Source organism: Falco rusticolus, chromosome 9 (assembly GCF_015220075.1).
Source record: "Falco rusticolus isolate bFalRus1 chromosome 9, bFalRus1.pri, whole genome shotgun sequence".
NCBI lineage: Eukaryota > Metazoa > Chordata > Aves > Falconiformes > Falconidae > Falco > Falco rusticolus.
The window spans coordinates 42,703,274-42,723,496 of record NC_051195.1 but is presented as its reverse complement, the minus strand read 5'-3'; the positions used below and the strand labels follow the sequence as shown (position 1 = coordinate 42,723,496).

The window sequence follows — 20,223 nt, the reverse complement described above, 5'->3', positions numbered from 1 at the left end:
CTGGCTTTGCACTTCCACTGGTCTCCTTTCCTCACCCGCTCCGCACCATCAGCCTGCAGGCAGCATAGTGGGAAAGGAGCCGAAAGGGTCTGTCCCTCCCTCCCACCTCCACACAGGAACTTTACACCACCTTGGTAAAGCAAACAGGGAGCCCTCCAGGCTCTTGCAAACAGTGGGTAAGGTGTGCTCGCTCTCTCAAGGTCATTTCATGAGTAAATAGCAAAACCAAGAAGAGAATGCCAGAATGACTGAAACCTCTGTGTTTTCCACCAGATGAATCTGCACGCTCACGTATGCTTCCTCCAACTGCAGTGCAGCAAAGGTCATGGAGGGAAGCTCTTCCCCCTAACCTCCACCACAGCTAAGAGACTGCTTTCACCTGAAACAGGATCCCAAATCCTGTGTACAAGGCCAAGAACCAAGCTGGGAGTGTGGAACAACACACAAGAGATGCACCACCTCAAAAAGGCTCAGGAGAGATTTCGGGAAACACCCAAGCATGGCACGTATGTCCCAGACACGGCAGCCTGCTCTGAGCACCTCCTGCCCACCTCCAAGAGTGGAGGACCCTCCTCCATGATGCAAAGAAGGGACAATCATCCACAGATAACACTCCGATCTGGGAGTGCTGGGCAGAGGGAACCCAGGAGTGTCCCACCCAGTGGCTGGTACCCTTGGGAGAAACCACAAAAAACATCAAGTCTCTGTGGCCAGGCCTTTGAGGAATGGGAGCAGTGTTATTCCTGGATGGCAGCGCTCCTGGGGCGTGACTTTGCTGGTTCAGAAAAGTTTAAGAGCAGCAAGATAAAAAAGCAGATGCAGTCAAAAATGCAAAGAGATCCCTGGAGCTGAAGCGCTTGCCAAGTTTCTCCCTAACGCTTCAAGACACCCACTCATCCTCCCCGAGGGCTTGTCAGACTTACATGGCAAAAAATACACGCTCCGCAACTACCCAAGCCCAAAAGAAAAGACCCTTAAATAAATCTGGAATCCAGGACTGGCAGGAAGACAAAGTTGGGGGTGGAAGAGGAATTTTTGGTGTCTATTTTCTAACGAAGGAACTGCCTGACAGCTCTTCTGCAGCAGACCAGGGCTCATGGCCCTGGAACTCACACAGCTCCCTCAGACATCGCAATAGATTGCTTTTAATTATAAGGCACCTGCTCAGAGGTCCCTGGGTATCTGAGAGAGCGCAATGGAAACTAGACCTTAATGGGAATAAAAAAAAAAAAAAAAAAAAACAAAAAAAAAACAAAAAAACCCCACCACCATCAGCACAAGCTGGTGCGTTCAGATGGTTGAAGAAGGGAAAATCCCAAGAAAAGGTGATCAGTGAGTGACCAAGGATGCTGCTTGCCATCCCAGCCAAGAGGAGATGCAGGCACCCAGCAAAGGAGAGGTGTGTTTAGCACTGCTTCACCTGGCACCCTGGACACCTTCTTGTACGCTACAGCTTCATGGAGCGCGGAGCGCGAGAGGCTGCTCTGTGCAGGGGGCAGCAAATGAGCACCTGGGCTGGGCCAAGCGTCCACAGCTTGAACTGGGGAGCTGCAACACTGGGATGGGGATGGGGAGCCAGACACTGAAGAGGCTGTGACAGAGCCCAAGGTGCTGCAAGTCCCCAGACCCACACCAAGCCATTCCCCTCCTAATAACGGTGTTCATGGCCAGCCTTTACCCCCAGCCCAGCTTCCCCGGTGCCTGTGGGTGAGCTGAAACAGTGTGAACCAACAAGCCCTGGGGCCGGCCGAGGAGCAGGGGCAGCCCAGAGTCAGAACCAGAGCCAGCCAGCTCCAGCCTCCCTCTTCAGTCCTCACTGAGAGCGCGCTATTTGGCTAATCATTTATGCAGATGCTTGCTAAACAGCTGTGAAAAATTTGTTTTCACGGACCAACTCCAACTGCAGTAAGCACTGCTGGGGTCAGAAGTGTGGAGGGCATCTCTTGGGCAGCAAGAACAGGACCAGCACGTGTCTATGCTCCATCAGCTCTCCCCATCTCACACCCTCCTCCTCCTGTCCTGCTTGGTCCATCAGCTGCCTGGAGGAAAGCAAGCACCCAACGGGGCAGGGGGCACACACCACTCCTTCTGCCAGGCTGCGCAGGGCTCACCCTGCCCAGCATGCACCAGCAACACCAACAGGAACCACTCACTTCACCACACTGGACACAGGGTCACCTATGTGACGGCCAAAGCCAGCAGCACCTCAAAGTGCCTTCACTGATCTTTGGGGATGGTCATTTTTCATTCTGGCCAGGGAAAGTCTTGTTGAGAACTCTTTCATGCAAACTGTATTTTTCTTTTCTTTTTTTTAAATGTGTCAGTTTAAGATTGTAAAAATACTTTCATCTTCAAAACAGTGTCACAACTCCCCTTCAGCATTTTCATAACAATGCTGCGATTCTGGCTTCAAAACATCTTTCTAAACTTATTGTTCGCACATACACCAAACTTTAAAGCTCAGAACTGAGGGGCTGCAATGAAACTGGAACAAGCCACTCTTTGAATAAAGACAAGTTTTCCTTTTATCTAGTGCTAATTAACAGAAGCATCTCTCCCTCTGCACCAGCCCCTGGTCAGCACTCAGCGTGTCCAGGAGACCTCAAAGGAAAACTTCCCCCTTCCCCCACTGCAGCCGTCTGTGCATGAGACAATTCAGCATCCCCATCAACAGAGGCACTTCCCAGAGGCCAGTGTTACGGAGATGCAGGAGCCCCTCAGGAGCTACTGTGGGACCCTTTCAGCTTGGTCGGGATGTATAGATGGTTATTGTGGCTATGTGCAACCAAGCTGATGGACAAGGTGGATCTCGGTGCCAACCGTGAGACCATTCTCCTGGCCCAACCTTTCCTGCTTACTCGGTTCATGCCAGGAATAAAATCCTCCCTGGACAGCTCCCTAACTGCAGAAATATTTGCATAGAGTTGGAAGAACAAGGGCATGAGAAGCCTGGGGAAATGCTGCACAGCCATTACCAGCCAAATTACAGCTGCAGGTTGTTCCCCAGCCAGGTCCAGAGCACCCATGTCTCACCCGCCCTCCAGCTGCCACAGCCAAGGTGAGAAGCACCATAATAAATAACAGATTTTCTTGAATCTGAATTCTTTCCCCACCCAACAGCAATAGAAGAAGAATATTAACACCTACTGGTTTGCCCTTGGGTGCCTTCAAACTGTTTTGTAGAGTGATCATCAGAACAAGCAGTGATTAAAAACCACAGCCCCACATTCACAGAAAACTCTTTCCTTTTGAACCACAGCAAAAGCATCACCCTCCTTCCTAGCCCAACCTCCTGCCACCAGCAGGGCCCGGGAGCTGCAGAGAGATCATGGGACACGGCACCATTTGGGACACGCTTTGCAGGGAGCTGCTTCAGCTGCGGGCCAGGAAACCATGGACAAATTTGCATCATTCCTGCTGGAGAGAGGCTCTGCAGACCAAGGTCTACTAAACGCTGGGCTTACGTGACTCGGGGATCATCCAAACCAGCAGAGAAGCCTGTCAAGCAGTGGGGAACATGGTTTTGGGGAGGCAATGCAGCTGGGACATGCCACAGGAGAAACACCAGCGGGCTGTTCTGCAAAGGGTAGGCTCTCGCGAGGCTCAGTTTTTCTTCAGCATCCCCTACAAACACCCTGGATCTCACCCCAGCGCAGGCCCTGGGCTGCCAGGCTGGCTCAGCTGGGAGGAGTGCTGCTAACAGGATTTTTTCCTCCCGTTTTGCGTTTAAGTGGCTCATTGCAACACGCTGTAAAACCCTTCATCGGCAAGGAGGGAAAAGGTTTTACAACAGTCTTTAAAGCAAGCCCAGGCAGCAGAGCAAACCTCCCCCAGCACGCACAGTTTTGGGCGGCGCACGTGATTTTGGGCAGTGCACGCACTCCCGGGGAGCAGGAGCCAGCAGCATCCCCGCATCGCATGCTCACGGAGCTCGCATCCTGCTCAAATCCCAGCTCTTGTCCCTGTTCCCGCGTGCCGCTGGGCCATAGCATGTTAAGGAACAGCTTGTCAGCTAAGCAGCAACGGCAGCTGCTACAAAAGCAGAATAAAATTGAGTACAACGAGGAGCAGTGTGTCTGTCGTGCAAACTGCTGCTCCAGCAAGACCCCAAGCTGGCTACGAGCAGCCCCTACAGGCAGCGTCCCCGACCTCCCTCCCTGCTGCCATGCCACCGGGTAACGGATTTTCTCCTCCGACACAGCAGAAGCCAGGAACACAGTAAGGACAACTGTGCTGCTTGTCTGGGAGAGCAAAGAGCAGGAGAGGAAGAAACAGCAAGCGCTGGGATGTGATAAGATGTAAAGCAATGTAACGGAGTTTGTGTCTTCAAGCAGCTCCAGTTTCTTGAATTGTTAAAAGGCAAGGGTGCTGCTATTTAATTAAATACACTTCTAGCCCCTCTGATCGCACTCAGAAAAATTAAAGCGAGAAACACATGGCTGTTGATTCAGGACGAGGCATGCAACTGCAACAACTGCAGTAAGAATGACCACAAACCTTCATCGCCTTTTCAAAGCTGATTGATACTGAAGGCTCTTACTGTCCAGTATCCATGAACTATGCTGGAAACACCACACCCCATTACTGGTGGCCTGAAGGACCAACTCAAAGGGGTCCAGGGAAGGAGGCAAAACTAAAGGAGCTGCAGGTGGCAACACCACACCTGCGCTCCTCAGGGATGAGCATGAGAAGGCTTGGAGCCTCCAAAGCAAGAGCAAATGGATGAAAAGGCTAGCAAGCTTTTGAGGTGTCCCTGCTCCATCCCAGGGAGCCCACATTACAGCCCACAGTAATTCCCATATTCAAATGTGACAAAATAACCTCCTTCGCTGCTGCGTTGTCCCCTCCCTAATCGAGGACCTCTGGCCAGCAGGCACCTCAGCCCTGCCAGCACCACGCACCCTGGATCTCCTGTGCACCAGGATGCATTTAATGGGAACACGTAAAAGCTGCTTTCGATTTTACAGTTTAGGAGCTACACAGGATGGGAAAATACATCCCATAAACAAACTGCTAAACAAAACAGGCTAAGCATGTACCACTCCAAACAAAAATAGACTCGAGCTAACCTCCACTTTTCAAGCATATGCCTCTGATGACAGCTTCGTTTAGAGCCCCTTATCCCACTTTCAGTTTTGAGTTTTAGGCTCTGCCACCATCGACAGCAGGTTCAGATGCCTCCCACGGCCCTCACAGCTCCAGGTAAGCCAAGAGCAGATGCAAATAAACCCAACGGGAGCTGGAGACCAGCAAGGGTGACCGAGGCAGAGGGGGCTGCATTGCCCTTCCCTGCTCCCACTCTGCGGGTGGTGGGAGGCAGCAGCAGCCTAGAGGTTGCCAAAGGCTGCAGGACATGGACACGCCATCAGCTGGCTCAGGAACTGTCTCTGCAGGGACAGAAGGGGACATTGGGTGACAAAAGACTTGCACAGCAAGTATTTCAGGCAGACACTACCAGTCTCCCTACCCAGAGCTGCCCTGGCAGCAGCCCCCATACCCAGCAGTTGAACCCTGCCACCCTGCTTGTGCCCAGAAGCAATTTCTCAAGCACTCAAACTTTCTTATCCCCTTTCTTGGGTCTGCATGGAGGGCACGTTCCCCTGCGAATGCTTTTTCTGCCGAGATCCAAAGCTGTTGAAGCTGCGTGAAAGTAATTCCCACCCACTCCTACTGCCCCAGGAAGAACACTTCTTCGCTGGTTTTGCATAACAAACAGCTACATGCTTTTCCTTTTTCTCCTGAGAAACTCGGGCTTAGAGGAAAACACCCGGTGCAGTGCTAGTCCAAGATCAGACTTCATAAAGTTCCCTCTGCGATGGGGAGGGGGGCGGGGGACACATGCTACCGCAGAGATTAGACTGCAGCCTTTACTGATAACATTCAGTCACCCTGGCAGGCTGCAGCACACTGAGTTTGTAAAGCTCCTCGGGAATCCTTCAAGATGAAAGGTACAGTATGATACGGATGTATTATATCCATGGGCTTTGTTACAGCACACATTTCCTAGCACGGTTTTATTGCTAGAACACAAAGTTCAGCCAAAGCCCAGGGGCTCTTCAGGTGATGAATGCACCCCTACAGCCGCCCTCCGCTCTGCAGGGGTTGAAAAACGCTGGAGCCCCCGATGTGAACGTGGTAGATGGAGCAGCCAGCACCCTTCCAGCAACAGCGGGCAAGGACATGCCTGCACAGCTAAGGTCAATGTCATCGCTGCTGGATGTGCTTTCAGCCTGCAACATGTTTAACTCCCAAACATGCCTGTCAGGTCCCCAAAATGACACTGCTGTGCTCGGCTTCTCTACGGCATCCCTATTCTTCAGCTGGACCCACTGCAGTGCCTCCTGTCCCAACAGCCATCCTGGGTAAGAGCTGGGAGGCTCCTGTGAGTTGAGTCTACCTTAATCAAGTGGTACCCAGCATTGGCATCCCATGAGAGGCCCTAAGCTGCCCACCTCAAGCACCTCCTCCAGCCAGGAGATGATGGGAGATGTTTGCCAGTGGGTGGCCCTCTGGCTGGGGCATCCCAGGCCACACCGGAGCCTGAACCAGCAGAAGCCCCAGGCACACGGAGACTGAGATAAACCCCAGCACACTGCCGTGGCTCAGGCCACCTCTCTTGATAAACACCTGTCACTTCCTGGGAGGGAGGGCAGGAAATGTTTCCTACTCTTTTTTTGAAGCCTAATTGATGCTTGAAATGCTGCAAATGTGTCTGTGGACCCAGCTTGACCATGGGCTGTCCAGTTTGGATGGCATGGAAGAGAGGGAGGGGAACGTGTATCCACCCTTTGGGTCACCTGCCCATCACCTCGCTCCTGGGCACTTCTCTGTCCAGATTTCCCAAGACATTAGAGGTAGATGAACAAGGAGCACGATGCCAACAAGAACATTTTCAGAGAAGCCTGGAAGGAATTCCCTGGGCTTGTTACAGGGTGGGAAAAAGTGTTTAAACTCCTCTAACTTAAACAGATGAGAGGTACAAAGGACAAGACAGAAGTGTGATAGGGGTAGAAAGAAAAGGGACACATCAGGATGTCCCAACAAGCCGCAGAGCTCTCCGGGGCCACCACCCATGCTGAATCCACCACACAGGTGACTGCTCAGACCCAGCAAACCAAGGTGAAGGGTTCTCCACCTCCCTCCACCCCCACAGAGCAGCCTGTGCAAGGCAGCACTGAGTAACTGAGACTGAGGTGGGAACAATTGGCAGCATCTGCCATATGTGCCCCTTCACCCCAGGAAGCCCATCTAAGTGGGAAACTTCCCAAGTGAGCAGACCTCACTCTGTGCGTGCCCCTTGAGTAATTAATTAGGTCAGTGGCATCAACTTTTACTCCAGCTCCCATCAGACCCCCAGGCAGCAAGGAGCAATAGGACAGCAAGCATGAATGGAGGTAGAGGCTTTTCAGCCTCAGCACACAGAGCTGGTGCTCCCTGGCCAGGGCAGACAAGCAGCAGGTCCTGGTCCTGGGCTGCAGAAAACATGCTCTGCTCGCCCCTGCTCCCACACACAAACTGTCCTGCGTTTGCCATCACGGCATGCTGCTGATACGGCAGCGGTGCATCAAGAAGCTGATGTTACTGAGCAGTTGGCTAGAGGCAAAAAAAAATATTCCTATGCTGTTGCCAACTCCTATTTTCTGTCACTTGATCCCATATTTTAGGGATGTGCTGCACTCCCTGGAACACCAATCGCTTGAGAACCAGAAGGAGCAGCAGGGGAAGGATACGAGCTCTGAACGGCCTTGGGACCAACACAGCTGTGACTGCAGCAGCCGCAGGCACACTCTGCAATGCCAGCTCATGTTAGGTGAGTGCCTTGGCACTCAGCAGCCCTTGGGGCTGGCCAGGGAGCCCAGCTCATGCAGCAGAGCCAGGGCAGGGCTCCAGCCACAGGTGAGGCCACCCCGCTGCCCCACAGAGAGATATAAGAGAGCAGAGAAAGGAAAAAGAACCAAAGCCTCAAAGGTATCAGCACAGCTGAGCTCTTGTGAACATGCTCACGGCCAGCAGCAGGGCTGGGAGCAAACCTGGGGTCCCCAGAGCCTGCACCCCATTATGCAGTCCTGGGGCCCCAAGCTTTTGGGAGGGTGGGTGCACATCTGCAGATAGTCCGTGGGGTCTTTGCAGCCAGGGCAGCACCCTTCCATAGGCATATCTCATCAGACTCGGAGAAAGAAAGGTAGCAGGCACCAAAATAACCAGCCTGTCCCCGAAGGCAGGCTGGAGCCAGGCATCCCCTCCGCCGCTCGAGGATGGGGCAAGCACCCAGCCCCGGGGAGCCATGCTCTGCTCCCCCTCTGCTGCAGCTCATTAGTGCAGCTGGCAATACGATTTCTGTTTCATTCTCGTGCACTGGAAGAGCAGATGACGGTGCATGCAAGATGCGAGGCCCAGCGGGTCCCCTCTCCAGCACAGCGGCTCTCCTCTCCCTACAGAGAGATGCACAGCTAACCTTTCCCAGCTCACCTCCCTGCGTGCAGCTATGCACGCTGGCCTTTGCCTTCCCCTCTAACAGGATCACTCCCATGCACATGGCTGGGAGCAACACCATCAGCTCAGTAATCTTCCTAAATACAGCAGTTACCAGGTGACTGGGAAAAAATCTCTTTTACTGCTGATGCTGCTAATGGAAAATTTCTCCCCTTTTGCTGCTGCTTTCAAAGCAAGTAGCAGTTTCATACAGACTTTGTCTTGCATGGAGATGGGAGAAATGGAAGCACAGAGGGAGGGGTGCAAGACTGGTGAGGAACAGATAATGAGAAACAGAGAACTCATACTTCTGTCTACCTCCTCACCAGCCGCCTCTGCTCCCACAGACAGAGCCCTGGCTCCAAATCTTATCTGCCCCATCTTCTCGCAGGCAGTCACAGCACAACCTCCTCCCGCAAGGAACCCCTCATTCCTCCTTGGACCAGACCACAGCGGGATAAGCACACTGGATGCATTCAAGAGCAGTGCTTCTTGCACAGCATACAGGGAAGATGCCCAAAGGGATCGATGGGCCAAAATCATTTACTCATGATTTTTTTCCCCCCACCTGCCTCCTTCCCAGGATACAATCAGAAAGCCTCACCCACCCAGCGCAGATGCAAGCAGTCAAGATCACTGCTCGTCCCCTCTGCGTGCCATTCCGCTTCTTCAATACCATTAAGTGTCTCCATACTGTCTGGACACTGGAAACCTTAACCACATTAGCTGAGACCCAAGCAGCAGCACAAGCATTCAATTCTTTTAAGTGGCACCATTTCTTAAGCTGGTTACGCACAAGAATCATCTCTGCTCAATGCCGTCACCCACCGCACAGGTAGTGACAGGGCAGGACTGGGGAGCCACAAGGGAAGGCTGCCCGAGGCTCATCATTCCCCATTTCAGCTGGTTGCAGTCGGAGGAGGACACTCCCGACACGAGCTGTACTGTGGGCACTACAGGCGATGAGAGGCTTCAATCAAGACACTTCTATTTTCTTCACTTCTCCTTTCAGTCTCCAACCCCAGCCTACCCCCACACATTGCAAGGCAGTTTGGTGTGACGGTAGGTGTTTCTTAAAGCCACCTGCCATCGCTAACATACACATCGAGGCAGCATAAGATCAATACCCTAATGTTCTCACAAGTGACATCAATCTATTCTCCTCCTGTCTCAGCCAGTCCCATGCCTGAACTCCCGTTACACCAGGAAAGCCCAAGGGCTCAGCCCAATTCACAGCCAGCCAACACCGCACATCAGTGCCGTGTCACTGAGGCAGCACAAAGGCTGGTCCGTCACACAGCCAGGGTTCACACTTTGAGGGCTTAGAAAGGAAAAGACAGCAAGTTTTGGAGGTAACGCCTAACTGTGTGGTGGCACTCAGAGGTCACTCACCTCCCCAGCCCCCACAGAGAAATGCAAGTGCCCCACCTAATTCTGATGAAAAGCACATACTTTTTTTCTTCCAGCAGAAGAGCGATAAAGGTCTCTGGCACACAGACATCATGGAAAAGCCACCACCATCCCATGGGAGGAAGAGGGAGCAGAGGACAGCCCCAGCTGTCAGCCTCTCCGCTACTCGATGGTTCAGCTGCAGTAAACCGGCTCCTCTCTCTATAGTTAATCTTCTGTTGCCACTAGCTGGTCAACACGGGTACTCTTGAAAAGCAGCAGCTCCCCGAGTACAGCCTGCCACTCAGTTACAGACTCCCAGTTTTAACTGGGGTTCTCACCCCAGAAAATACCTGAGATGAAGCAAAAACCCTGCAAGTCCACACCCCACCGTGCTGGACCAGCTACGCTCAACCTTGCCTTTGGGGAGGGAAGCAGTCATCTGAGGACAGACCCATTTTCATGGGCACTTCGTGCCTACAGCCTTTTGGGATGTTACAGAGCTCGCCTCTCCTGCAGCAGCCCCAGCGGGCACAGCTCGAGCTCAGGACCCACATCACTGGTACCACCCCACCCCGAGCCGGGCCCTCCTTCCTTCCCCTTCCAACTACAAGAACCCAACGGCCTGGAAAGGTTAAGTAATCACATAGCTTCACACGAGGAGGGGAGAAAATTGCTACCAGAAGGTTCTCCCCTTTCCTACACCCTCCTCAGGCAGCCCAGGCACAGGGGACCTGGCCCAGACCCCATGGCCACACACAGCTGTGGGTGGGCATGAAGGGGAAGGGAAGCAGTCATTGCTCTCAGGTCTATCTCCCCCCCCAGCCCCCATCCCAAGGAGCCCACTGACACATCTTACCTTCACTGTACAGCCTCAATGAGGCTTTTTGGCTCCCTCCACTTGCCTGGTGGGAGATGTGATACTTTAAACCTTGGGAAGAGCCAGACAAAGAAAAATAAACAAAATAAAAAAAAATACCAACACTTGATTTCACCCGACCTCTGGCCAGATATGCAGTGCAGCTTGTCAAGTCTACCAGGAGGCAGTTAACAGCAAAGGGAAGTGTTGAAAGCAAACTTTGCTGTTGGCTCTCTGCAGAGACAACCCAGTTTTTAGATGCTGTGCCCTGATGAGTGGAGTCTCACGCCAGGCACAGGCTCTCTCTGCTACCCGCCTGCTGCTGCTGCATCTCACGGGCCAACTCAAAGCAACGAATGGTGCTTCCAAACAGTGGCATCAAAAGGCATCAGTGGCAGCCACGCTCCCTAGGTAACCCTCCAGCTTCTCCACCCCGCTGACAAAAGCAAGGGTGGCAATCCCCTGCTCAAGCGCTCTCCCTTATTTCAATGCATTCTTACCCTAAAGAGGAGAAGTTTGAGTTACAAGATGGCTTCAGGAAAAGTTAAGAAAGAAGATAAAAGAAGCAGCGCCGAACTGCTGAGGAGATGGAGGAGCTGCACAGCTTCAAGAAGTGGGGGATAATGAGCAGCCACACGCAAGAGCCATGGTGGAACACTGGCAACGTGGATGCACAAGCACCCTTTCTGCCACCCACCAAAACAAAGCACCTCGTAGCACTGCAGATGCCCGTTAAACAGCATCCATTAAAGCCATTTATGAGAAGTGTATAGTAAACTGTTCTTACGTAAGCCACTACCGGGTAAGAGCAGTGGTGAAAATTTGTCTGCCTCTTTCCTTCTCTCTCCTCTATATATATCTGCTCACACATAGACAGAGCTCATCTAAATTAGCTCGGAAGCTAACTGCCTTCATTCCCTGAATTGCACTTAAAGCAGGCAACGCTGCTCATGGAGCAGCTATTGTACAGAACACATGGCTGCTGACTAAATCAAGATACATACCTTAGAGAGACCTCATTGTACAAGAATAAAGTCAATGATAGGCTGCACCATTCGCCAGCGTAACACTAGAAGAATTAAAGGGGAAGGGGGGGGGCAGGGGAGGGGGGATACCGCAAAGCATCAGTTGTATCCAAGGTTAAGGAAAGGGCAGGATGCTTTTTCAGGGCAGGAGATGCACAGCAATTCATATGCACTGGTGGCAAAGTTACATTTGTCATTTCCTGCCACCGCTGCGCTTTGATGGGTAATTTTATAGTAATGTAACTGGGTGGTAGGGGGCGAAACGTCCTCCTGGTCTCCAACGCAAGAGAGAAAAAAATAAACCGAGGCGCAGGAAATACAGAAACTGAGAGAGCCGGCTGAAGGGCCGCTGAGCATACCGTTCAGCAGCAGGCCCCTGCCACAACCCGGGAAGGATGCGACGCAGAAGCAAAGTTTCCTGCCTCAGTTGGGAGATGAAGAACCCACTCCCTGCTGGCCACCCACCTGCTCGCAGGGGGCTGCATGCGGGCCATGTGCATGTGGGCTGCATGTGCCTGGGCCATGTGCACATCTGGGCCGTGTGCACGTCTGGGCTGTATGTGCATATGTGGGCTGCACGTGCCTGGGCCGTGTGCACATCTGGGCTGCGTGCACGTGCCTGGGCCGCGTGCACATCTGGGCCATGTGCATGTGGGCTGTATGTGCCTGGGCCATGTGCACATGCCTGGGCTGTGTGCACGTGCCTGGGCCGTGTGCACGTGGGCTGCATGTGCCTGGGCCGTGTGCACGTGCCTGGGCCGTGTGCATGTGGGCTGTGTGCACATGCCTGGGCCGTGTGCACATGCCTGGGCCGTGTGCACATGCCTGGGCCGTGTGCACATGCCTGGGCCGTGTGCACGTGGGCTGCATGTGCCTGGGCCGTGTGCACATGCCTGGGCCGTGTGCACATGGGCTATATGTGCCTGGGCCGTGTGCACATCTGGGCCCTATGTGCCTGGGCCCTGTGCACACCTGGGCTGTGTGCACGTCTAGGTTGTATGTGTCTGGACCGTGTGCATATGTGGGCTGCACGTGCCCAGGCCGTGTGCACATCTGGGCTGTGTGCATGTTCCAGGCTGTGTGCATGTGTCCAGGGCATGTGCACGTGCCTAGGCCCTATGTGCCCAGGCCGTGTGCATGCCCGCTGTGTGTGCCGGGGCCATGTGCACACGGGCTGCATGTGCTGCGTGTGCCCGGGCCGTGTGTGTGCCCGGGCCGTGTGCGTGTGTTCTGCGTGTGCCTGGGCCATGTATGTGCCCACTGCATGTCCCCGGGCTGCGTGCGTGCGCGCTGCGTGTGCCCGGTGCCGGGGCTGCCGGCAGAGCCGGTGCTGCTGGCGGAGCATCTCCGGGCTCCCACCACCCCCTAGCGGGCTCCCGCGCGCCACTCGCGACCCACGGACGGCGCGGATGAGCCCGCTGCTGCTGCTGCTGCTGCTGCTGCAAGCACGCCGTGGGCCAGGGGTCGTCTGCACAGGGATTTCCTAGCGCTGCTCTCTCCCGTCTGTCATGCAGCAGCTCCTGCAGACCAGGCTTCCCTGCAGGCAGGGGTGCAACCCTGCAAGCTCTCACTTTATGCACTTATACTTACTTATGCTTAAATTAATTAGATGTCGTATTGCCAGGGAACAGAAAAAGTTGCTTCCTCCCTAGAAGGAGGAATCCCTTAAAGAAAAGGGACACGGAGCACTGCACATGCTCTGTACCAGCCACCAACTCAGAGCATCTATCCCCTCAGCCTATTTTAACTTGGTCTGCCCTTAAAAAAGAACCAGCAGAAGCTGTGGCGCTCGGGGCATGGGTTAGTGGTGGACTTGGCAGTGTTAGGTTTGCAGTTGGGCTCGATCTTAAAACCTAAATTATTCTATGATTCTAAGTTTCACACTGCTGCAAACAAGGCTCTGGCATCTGCGAGCCTTTAGCTACAGTTCCCCCACCCTCCTTTAGCACAAGAGAGGCACAGGAACCACTCCAGCGCCAGAAGACATATTACACTGGGAGTTGCTGAGCAGGCCCAGGACTACAGACTGCCTACTTAAACACAGGTAAGGTTTTATTTTGTGCTTCCTGGCCTGGAATGACTTTTCAGCCCTGCAGAATGGTGTAGCCTCAATTTATTCTCAACTTTTTTTAATTCACAGTCCATAGTATAAGCACCAGGAGTCAGCTCTGCCTGCTTTATGCTTTGCTTTTTTTTTTTTTTATATAGTTTCAAAAATCCCTCCAGACTGCCAGCCAGGGTGGCTGTCCTGAGGTGTGCTTTAAGAGGTCTTCCTAACCCCTCCTTACGCCACAAAGCCAGAAAGCGGTCTCTGCTAGCAACATCAGCTTGCTCTCAGACATCTAGGAGCCCTCAACACATTTGCAATCAGCAGGACATCAGCTCTTTATGTGCCTTCCTGAGCTCAGGCCCAGAAAGCAACTAAAGGTTTTCGGGAACGTGCATAAATACATATAAACATCAGAAATCACCTAGTGACAAGATTTTGGCAAACAGAAGCCAGCGTTCAAATCACTCCCTGCCCCCAAGTCACCCCGAAGCCATCCCACTGACCTCCTACATGTAACGTGATTTTCACCTCCAAGAGCCCATTACCAGGCGGCAGCAGCTCTCAGGTTCCCAGCGACGAATGAACTTAGAAAAGGATGCAGGGGGGGAAAACCACCACAGAAAACTCCAGCCTTACTTCCTGCCAGCAGAAATCCTCTACACAGCACTCGCCCAGAAAAGAGTTAACTGTGAGCAAGACTCAGTTGCCACACCAGGAGATGGGATGAAATGCAACAAATTTGAAATATCAGAGCATCCACAGCAATTCACGAGCTAGACCTTGGGAAAGGACAAGTGTTTTACCTTCTCTGGAGGCAACGTGCTGATTAATTTCAGGACTGTGATGAAGCTATCCCACCATGGGCAAAGCTTCCATTTATCTTCCAATCTGCCTGACGCCTGTGGGTTCAGGGAAACAGGAGGGGATGTTTCGGGGTCTTTTGTCTATGAAGGGGCAGCAGAAAACCCCAGAGTTTTGCACAAGACATGCTACATATTCAACAGTCATGCATAACCAATATCCCAGGCAAGCAAAAGAGAATTTTTTAGATCAAGACATGGTCTTTTTACTGGCAGTTACTCACAGAAATAGGATTTGCTATACGAGATCATGTCTCTGATCTATCAAGACAAATTCCTCTCCTCCAAATTGAGCTATTACCTAAGCTATACACAGAGGGGTTTCTTTGCTTTCCAATATATTTAGATCAGTGCGCAATTCACACCTGGTCCCTGAAGAAAGTGTACTCTAATCTGAAAATTCAACTCTGTGAACCATGAAACTTCTTGTTACTTTTAATCACTGTAAGGTAAATGTCATTCCTACTAAATCAAAGCTTTGATTTTCCCCTTTTATTACTTGAAATAGAGTACCTGGTTTGTTTGGGATTTTTGCAAGTGACCAACCGTGTCTAAGGAAGCCACACTGCAAAGCCAGAACCCAAGAGGCTCAAGAAGTACCATCAACTTATCCATTACGGGCACTTGCTACAAGAACGCTTCACAGAAGGTAAAAGGACAGGACCGGGAGGCACAGCCAGGCATTTTCCTACCCCGGCACATAGCACCCAGCACAAGGCAGTCGCTTCCACAGGCCAGGGGAAGGGACTTGCGGTGGGTGCCCCAGCCAGCCTGCGGCGGGCACACCTCAGCACGCCAGATGCATGCAGGGCGATGCACTGGAAGCCACAACCAGAGGTGGGTGTCAAGCAGTATCTCGGACCCGACGTTAAGCAGGTACTCAAATTAACCTCCGTTCAGGCACCAAAAAGCAGAAAGCTAGTGGATCAAGAAGAGATCAACAAAAAACCTTGGGTGACCCGGCAGAGTAAACACCTCGCTGTTCGTGCGGCATTCCGAACAGTTCCCGTGGAAGATGCCCAGGATGGTTAAGGCACAGAAAAAGATAAAAGTGACAAGAGACGGCTCGGGCACCCCAACTGAGCCAGCAGGATCCGGCATCAAGAAGTACGACAACAGAATTATTTCTAGTCCCATCCCCCTCCCCACAGAAGCTGAGACAGGAGCAAAGTCTGCAGGCGGCTGCCACAGACCCAGGCGCTGGAGTTGTGCGTGAAGCAAGAGCGAGCTTCGGGAATTAAGACGAAGCATTTATAAAATCAGGCTCTGGCTAGAAAAGCAGCCTCTCCTGTTCTCCCAGGCTCGGCGGTACCTCCTCCAGGGCTAAGCGTTCAAGTCGGAGCACAAGAGGCAGCACCCATCACTTTATAGCCTGAGTGGAGCTGCTCTACTCCCAGGGCTTCCAAGAGGGAGCAACCCTCAGGCCCTGCTAAAAAATCCCTCCCCAGCAGAAAAAATAAATACATATATAAACAAACAAACAAACAAACAAAAAAAGCCACCAGGGTGCAGCAAGGGCAGGGTTAGAGAGCTCCAAAACACAACCCAGCAGCCCACGGCGAGGGGAGGCTGAGCAGAAACCCCGGCGCAGCGGGGAGAGCCCGGGGCCGCCCGTCCGCAGCGGGATGCTCCGCGCCCCGGGGCAGCGCGGCGGCGGGGCGGGGGGCCCCGGGGGCGGCGGGCCCCGGGGACAGGGGCAGTGGTGCCTACCGAGGGTGAAGAAGGGCAGCTCGGTGTTGTCCAGGTCGTCCTGCACGGCGACGCGGCCGGGCAGCTCGCTGCGGACGAAGAGCAGCAAGCGGGAGTCGGCGGCGGCGGCGGGCGGCGGGGCTCCGCTCCAGCTGATATCGTTCTCCCGGAGCACCGGCAGCGTGGACACCGTCACCGTCTTCACTCGGCAGGGACCGGGGGTCTCCCGCGACGCCGCCGCGCCGGGCCCGCCGCCCAGCATCACCGGCGGCGGCGGCAGCAGCAGCAGCAGCAGCAGCAGCGGCGGGGGCGGCGCGGCGGCGAGGCGGCGGCGCGGCGGAGCGGCCATGCCGGGCCGGAGCCAGGCGCAGGAGAGCCGCGGCGCGGGGAGGCGAGCGGAGCCGGGCGCACTGAGCCGCCCCAGCCCGCCGCCGCCGCCGCCGCCCGGCCCCGCCTCTCGCCCCGCCCCGCAGCCCCCCGCCCCGTTCCGGGGACCCGCCGCGCCGCCGGACCCGCCGCTGCTCGCGGGGGAGCGCCCGCCCCCGCCCCGGCACCGAGTCCCGCCGCTCCCCGCGGCGGCCTGACCGGCTGCGCACCGGGCCCCGGCCCGCACCCTCCCGCTGCCCCGGGCGCCTCGCCTCCTCTTCCTCGCCAAACCGGGCTCTCTGCCTCGGGAGCGTCGCCTCCTCTTCCTCAGGGAGCCCGGGCTGCTGCCCTGGGCACGTGGCCTCTTCTTCCTCACAAAACCTGGCTCGCTGCGCCAGGAGCATCGCCTCCTCTTCCTCAGAAACCTGGGCTGCTGCCCAGGGAGCATCACCTCTTCCTCCTCACAAACCCAGACTGCTGCCCCAGGAGCATCGCCTCCTCTTCCTCACAAAATCCAGGTTGCTGTCCTGGGCACATAGCCTCTTCTTCCTCACAAAACCTGGCTCTCTGCGCCAGGAGAATTGCCTCCTCTTCCTCCTGAAACCCAGACTGCTGCCCTGCGAGCATCCCCTCTCCCTTCTCACAAAATCCAGCTTGCTGCGCTGGGCACATGGCCTTTTCTTCCTCACAAAACCTGGCTCACTGCACCAGAAGCATAGCCTCCTCTTCCTCCTCAAAAACCCAGACTGCTGCCTTGGGAGCATCGCCTCCTCTTCCTCACAATACCCGGCTTGCTGCCCTGCAAGCATCCTCTCTTCCTTCTCACAAACCCAGCTTGCTGCCCGTGGCACATGGCCTCTTCTTCCTCGCAAAACCTGGCTCTCCCTCCCACCTCTGGCCCCATCTGGCTGCCTGCCTCACACCCGCAGCCCCCCCCCCTTCCCTCAGGCACTTGCCCGGTGCAGCAGCACAGCAAGATGTGCCCATGAGCTCTGGGTAGTTATTACGCTTCCAGAAGGTGCCCAGGGCACGCCAAGACAGCTTGCACTGACGAGCCTGGAGGAGACAAACCAGGGACTTACAGGGAAGATTTTTGACCTCTCCTTTAACAGCCAGTGTTTAAATGGGAGCCAGAGGGATAAATGATGCTGGGGTCTGATCACAGGTCCCTACACCCATCTGTCACACGGGTGGCCGGTGCCACCTGAGGGCTTAAGGACAAACCAGGTGAGCTCCTCGGCCGTGGTTTTGGCTCACGCTCTGCCTTGAGCCGCGACAGAGCCAACTGGCTCTTCCAGCAGGTAGCTGGTATTAGTTTTGGAGGGAAACCCTGTTCGTACAGGCAAAATGGACATGGTTAGCCCCAGAGCCGCGTGAACCCCTGCCCACAGGCAGCATGACTAACGGAGACGAGGAGAGGCAGCCTACGGTAGTTATGAGTCAGTGACTCACAACAATTTCCTAGTGACTGCTAATCTACCTGATTTTATTTGTAGATGTACATATAAAAGAAGATGTCAAAACCCTAACAAAGCACACTTAATGCTCAGGCTTATATTATTTCCACAAGCTAATTAAGATCAATTCATCACATGCCTATTGAGGTAAAACAGCCTTCTGAGATACCTAGGTCATCAAACGTTAAAACCACAATGATGGCAAAGAGCGCAAAACTCAGCAAACAAACAGCATGAGCCCCCGCTCCTGGAGTGGCCACAGCTCCAGCTCACAGCCTGAACAACCTGCAGCCCCCACCCCAAGTGTTGGCGTGAGTACGCTGCCTGTCTCCAACTACAGGAACAGAGAGAAAGCAAAAAGGGCTCACCCGCAAACAGGCAACTAGTTACAAAATGTTTAATGTGGGACCCTAGCTCTGCCTAACTGGGAGGGATGAAATTTCCAGGCACGCTGGGGAAAAAAAAAAAAAAAAGTCAAGCAAAAATGCAATCCTAAATGTCAGCTGTCGGTTGGGAAAACTGTGATGGTAGAAGTTTTTTCTCCTTTCTTTCCCCTCCTTTTTCTCTTTTGCTTTTTTGTTTCTTGGGTTTGTTTTTTTTTTTTTTTAAATAGGGAAAGGACAGATTTTTGGACTGCCTTAGGCTGTTGTCAGTACGTGTACTAATTTCCAGGCATTAGCAGTGTGTGTGCTGATAACTTTTCTCATAGTTTTGAAAACTCTCCTAGGCAAAAAGAGCAAAGAAGCAAATCTGCATAGTAGGCAGTATGTCTGAAAAGTGAAGTACATTTTTCATGGTTTTTTTAGAACTGGAAATCCTGAAAAATATCTATTTCTGTTTAAGGCCCCATCCCTGTTATGTACTCTCCCGGTAGCCCCTTGCTCTGTGTGTGTGTGTGTGTCAGAAGCAGAGGCTTCTTTCTGCTGTCGAGTACCAGAGGATTTTGGCAAGGGGTTGTCCTTGGGGTGGGAATGGGATCCAGAGATACCTTCTGCTGTCACAGCTCTGGGCAGCCTGCTTTGGGCTGCAGGGGTTTCTTCTTTAGTTTTGCCCATGGATCCGGCTGGATTGGCACGGAGGACACATGTTTTAAGTGTATCCAGATGTTCTCTGATCTAGCATATGCCACCGAGCATCGAGGTGAATTTTTTTCAGGGTTTAGAGCTGAAAACCCAACGATCAGGAGACGTAAGTTCAAATGCCTGTTGTGCCACTGACTGTCTGACCCTGGGCAAACCCTGAGATACCAGAAAAGAGCTGTGAGGGACCTTGAGGGGTTGTCTTGTCTGCGCCCCCACCCAGAGAACTGAGCAGCTCTCCATACATCATTCAACCCTATTTTGCCTTGCTGTCTGTATCCACAGAGTACTGCTAACTGTCTCCCGAGAAGCAGCTGAGATTTTTGCAAGTCCTCCTGTACAAACGTGGACACAAAGATAAATGGGAATGTTCTGCAGACTGCTGCCTTTCAATGGGTTCATTCAGTTTAGCCTGGATCCTTCCTGATGCAAATCTTTGTTCTCATTTTGGGAAGAAAAGGATTCCACCTGCGTTTTAGTTCCAAAGAATTAGGCTAAACACAAAGTTTCACCATTTGAAAACCACCAATAATCTTCCCAAAGGGAAACACATAGTCCTGGTTTACAACTGAGGTAACAGGTTTCTATTACCCTCCCCAAGCACCGTTAAACGGCAGGGACAAAGTGAAGCACATCACACTAAGAAAGTTTTGCTCACTAGCAAAGTATTCTAGGAACACTTAGAGAAGTTTGCTTAAACTTGCTAAATTTGGGATACTTTAAGTCCATACAAACTGTGGATTTTCAAGCCAATTGCATAACCCAGATTTCTATTTCTAAATGAGGCCCATTTTTAATATCTTTTTCTTATGCTTCATGGATCCAGCCTTTCCTCAGGGAAGTCAGCGACTGCCTGACCATCAATTTCAATAGCATCAGGGCCAAGGAAGCAGTAAAAACTGCCATTCCTAGCAAAAACTCCAGGATGAAAATGGAAATCATCTAAGAAGTGAAAATGCATTAAATTGACAAGACCC

The 20,223-nt window shown here is 53.2% G+C and overlaps 1 protein-coding gene across 1 annotated transcript in view; it reads right to left on the bottom strand.

Annotated features, from left to right (window-relative positions):
• ASTN2 (astrotactin 2) overlaps nucleotides 1-16,772 on the bottom strand; it is a 353,959-nt gene extending 337,187 nt beyond the window's left edge. The window contains exon 1 of the mRNA XM_037399819.1: nucleotides 16,366-16,772. Coding sequence (XP_037255716.1) covers nucleotides 16,366-16,693 — 328 coding nt within the window. The 5' untranslated portion in view covers nucleotides 16,694-16,772. The remainder of the gene's footprint in view (nucleotides 1-16,365) is intronic.
• Nucleotides 16,773-20,223: the final 3,451 nt, after the last annotated feature.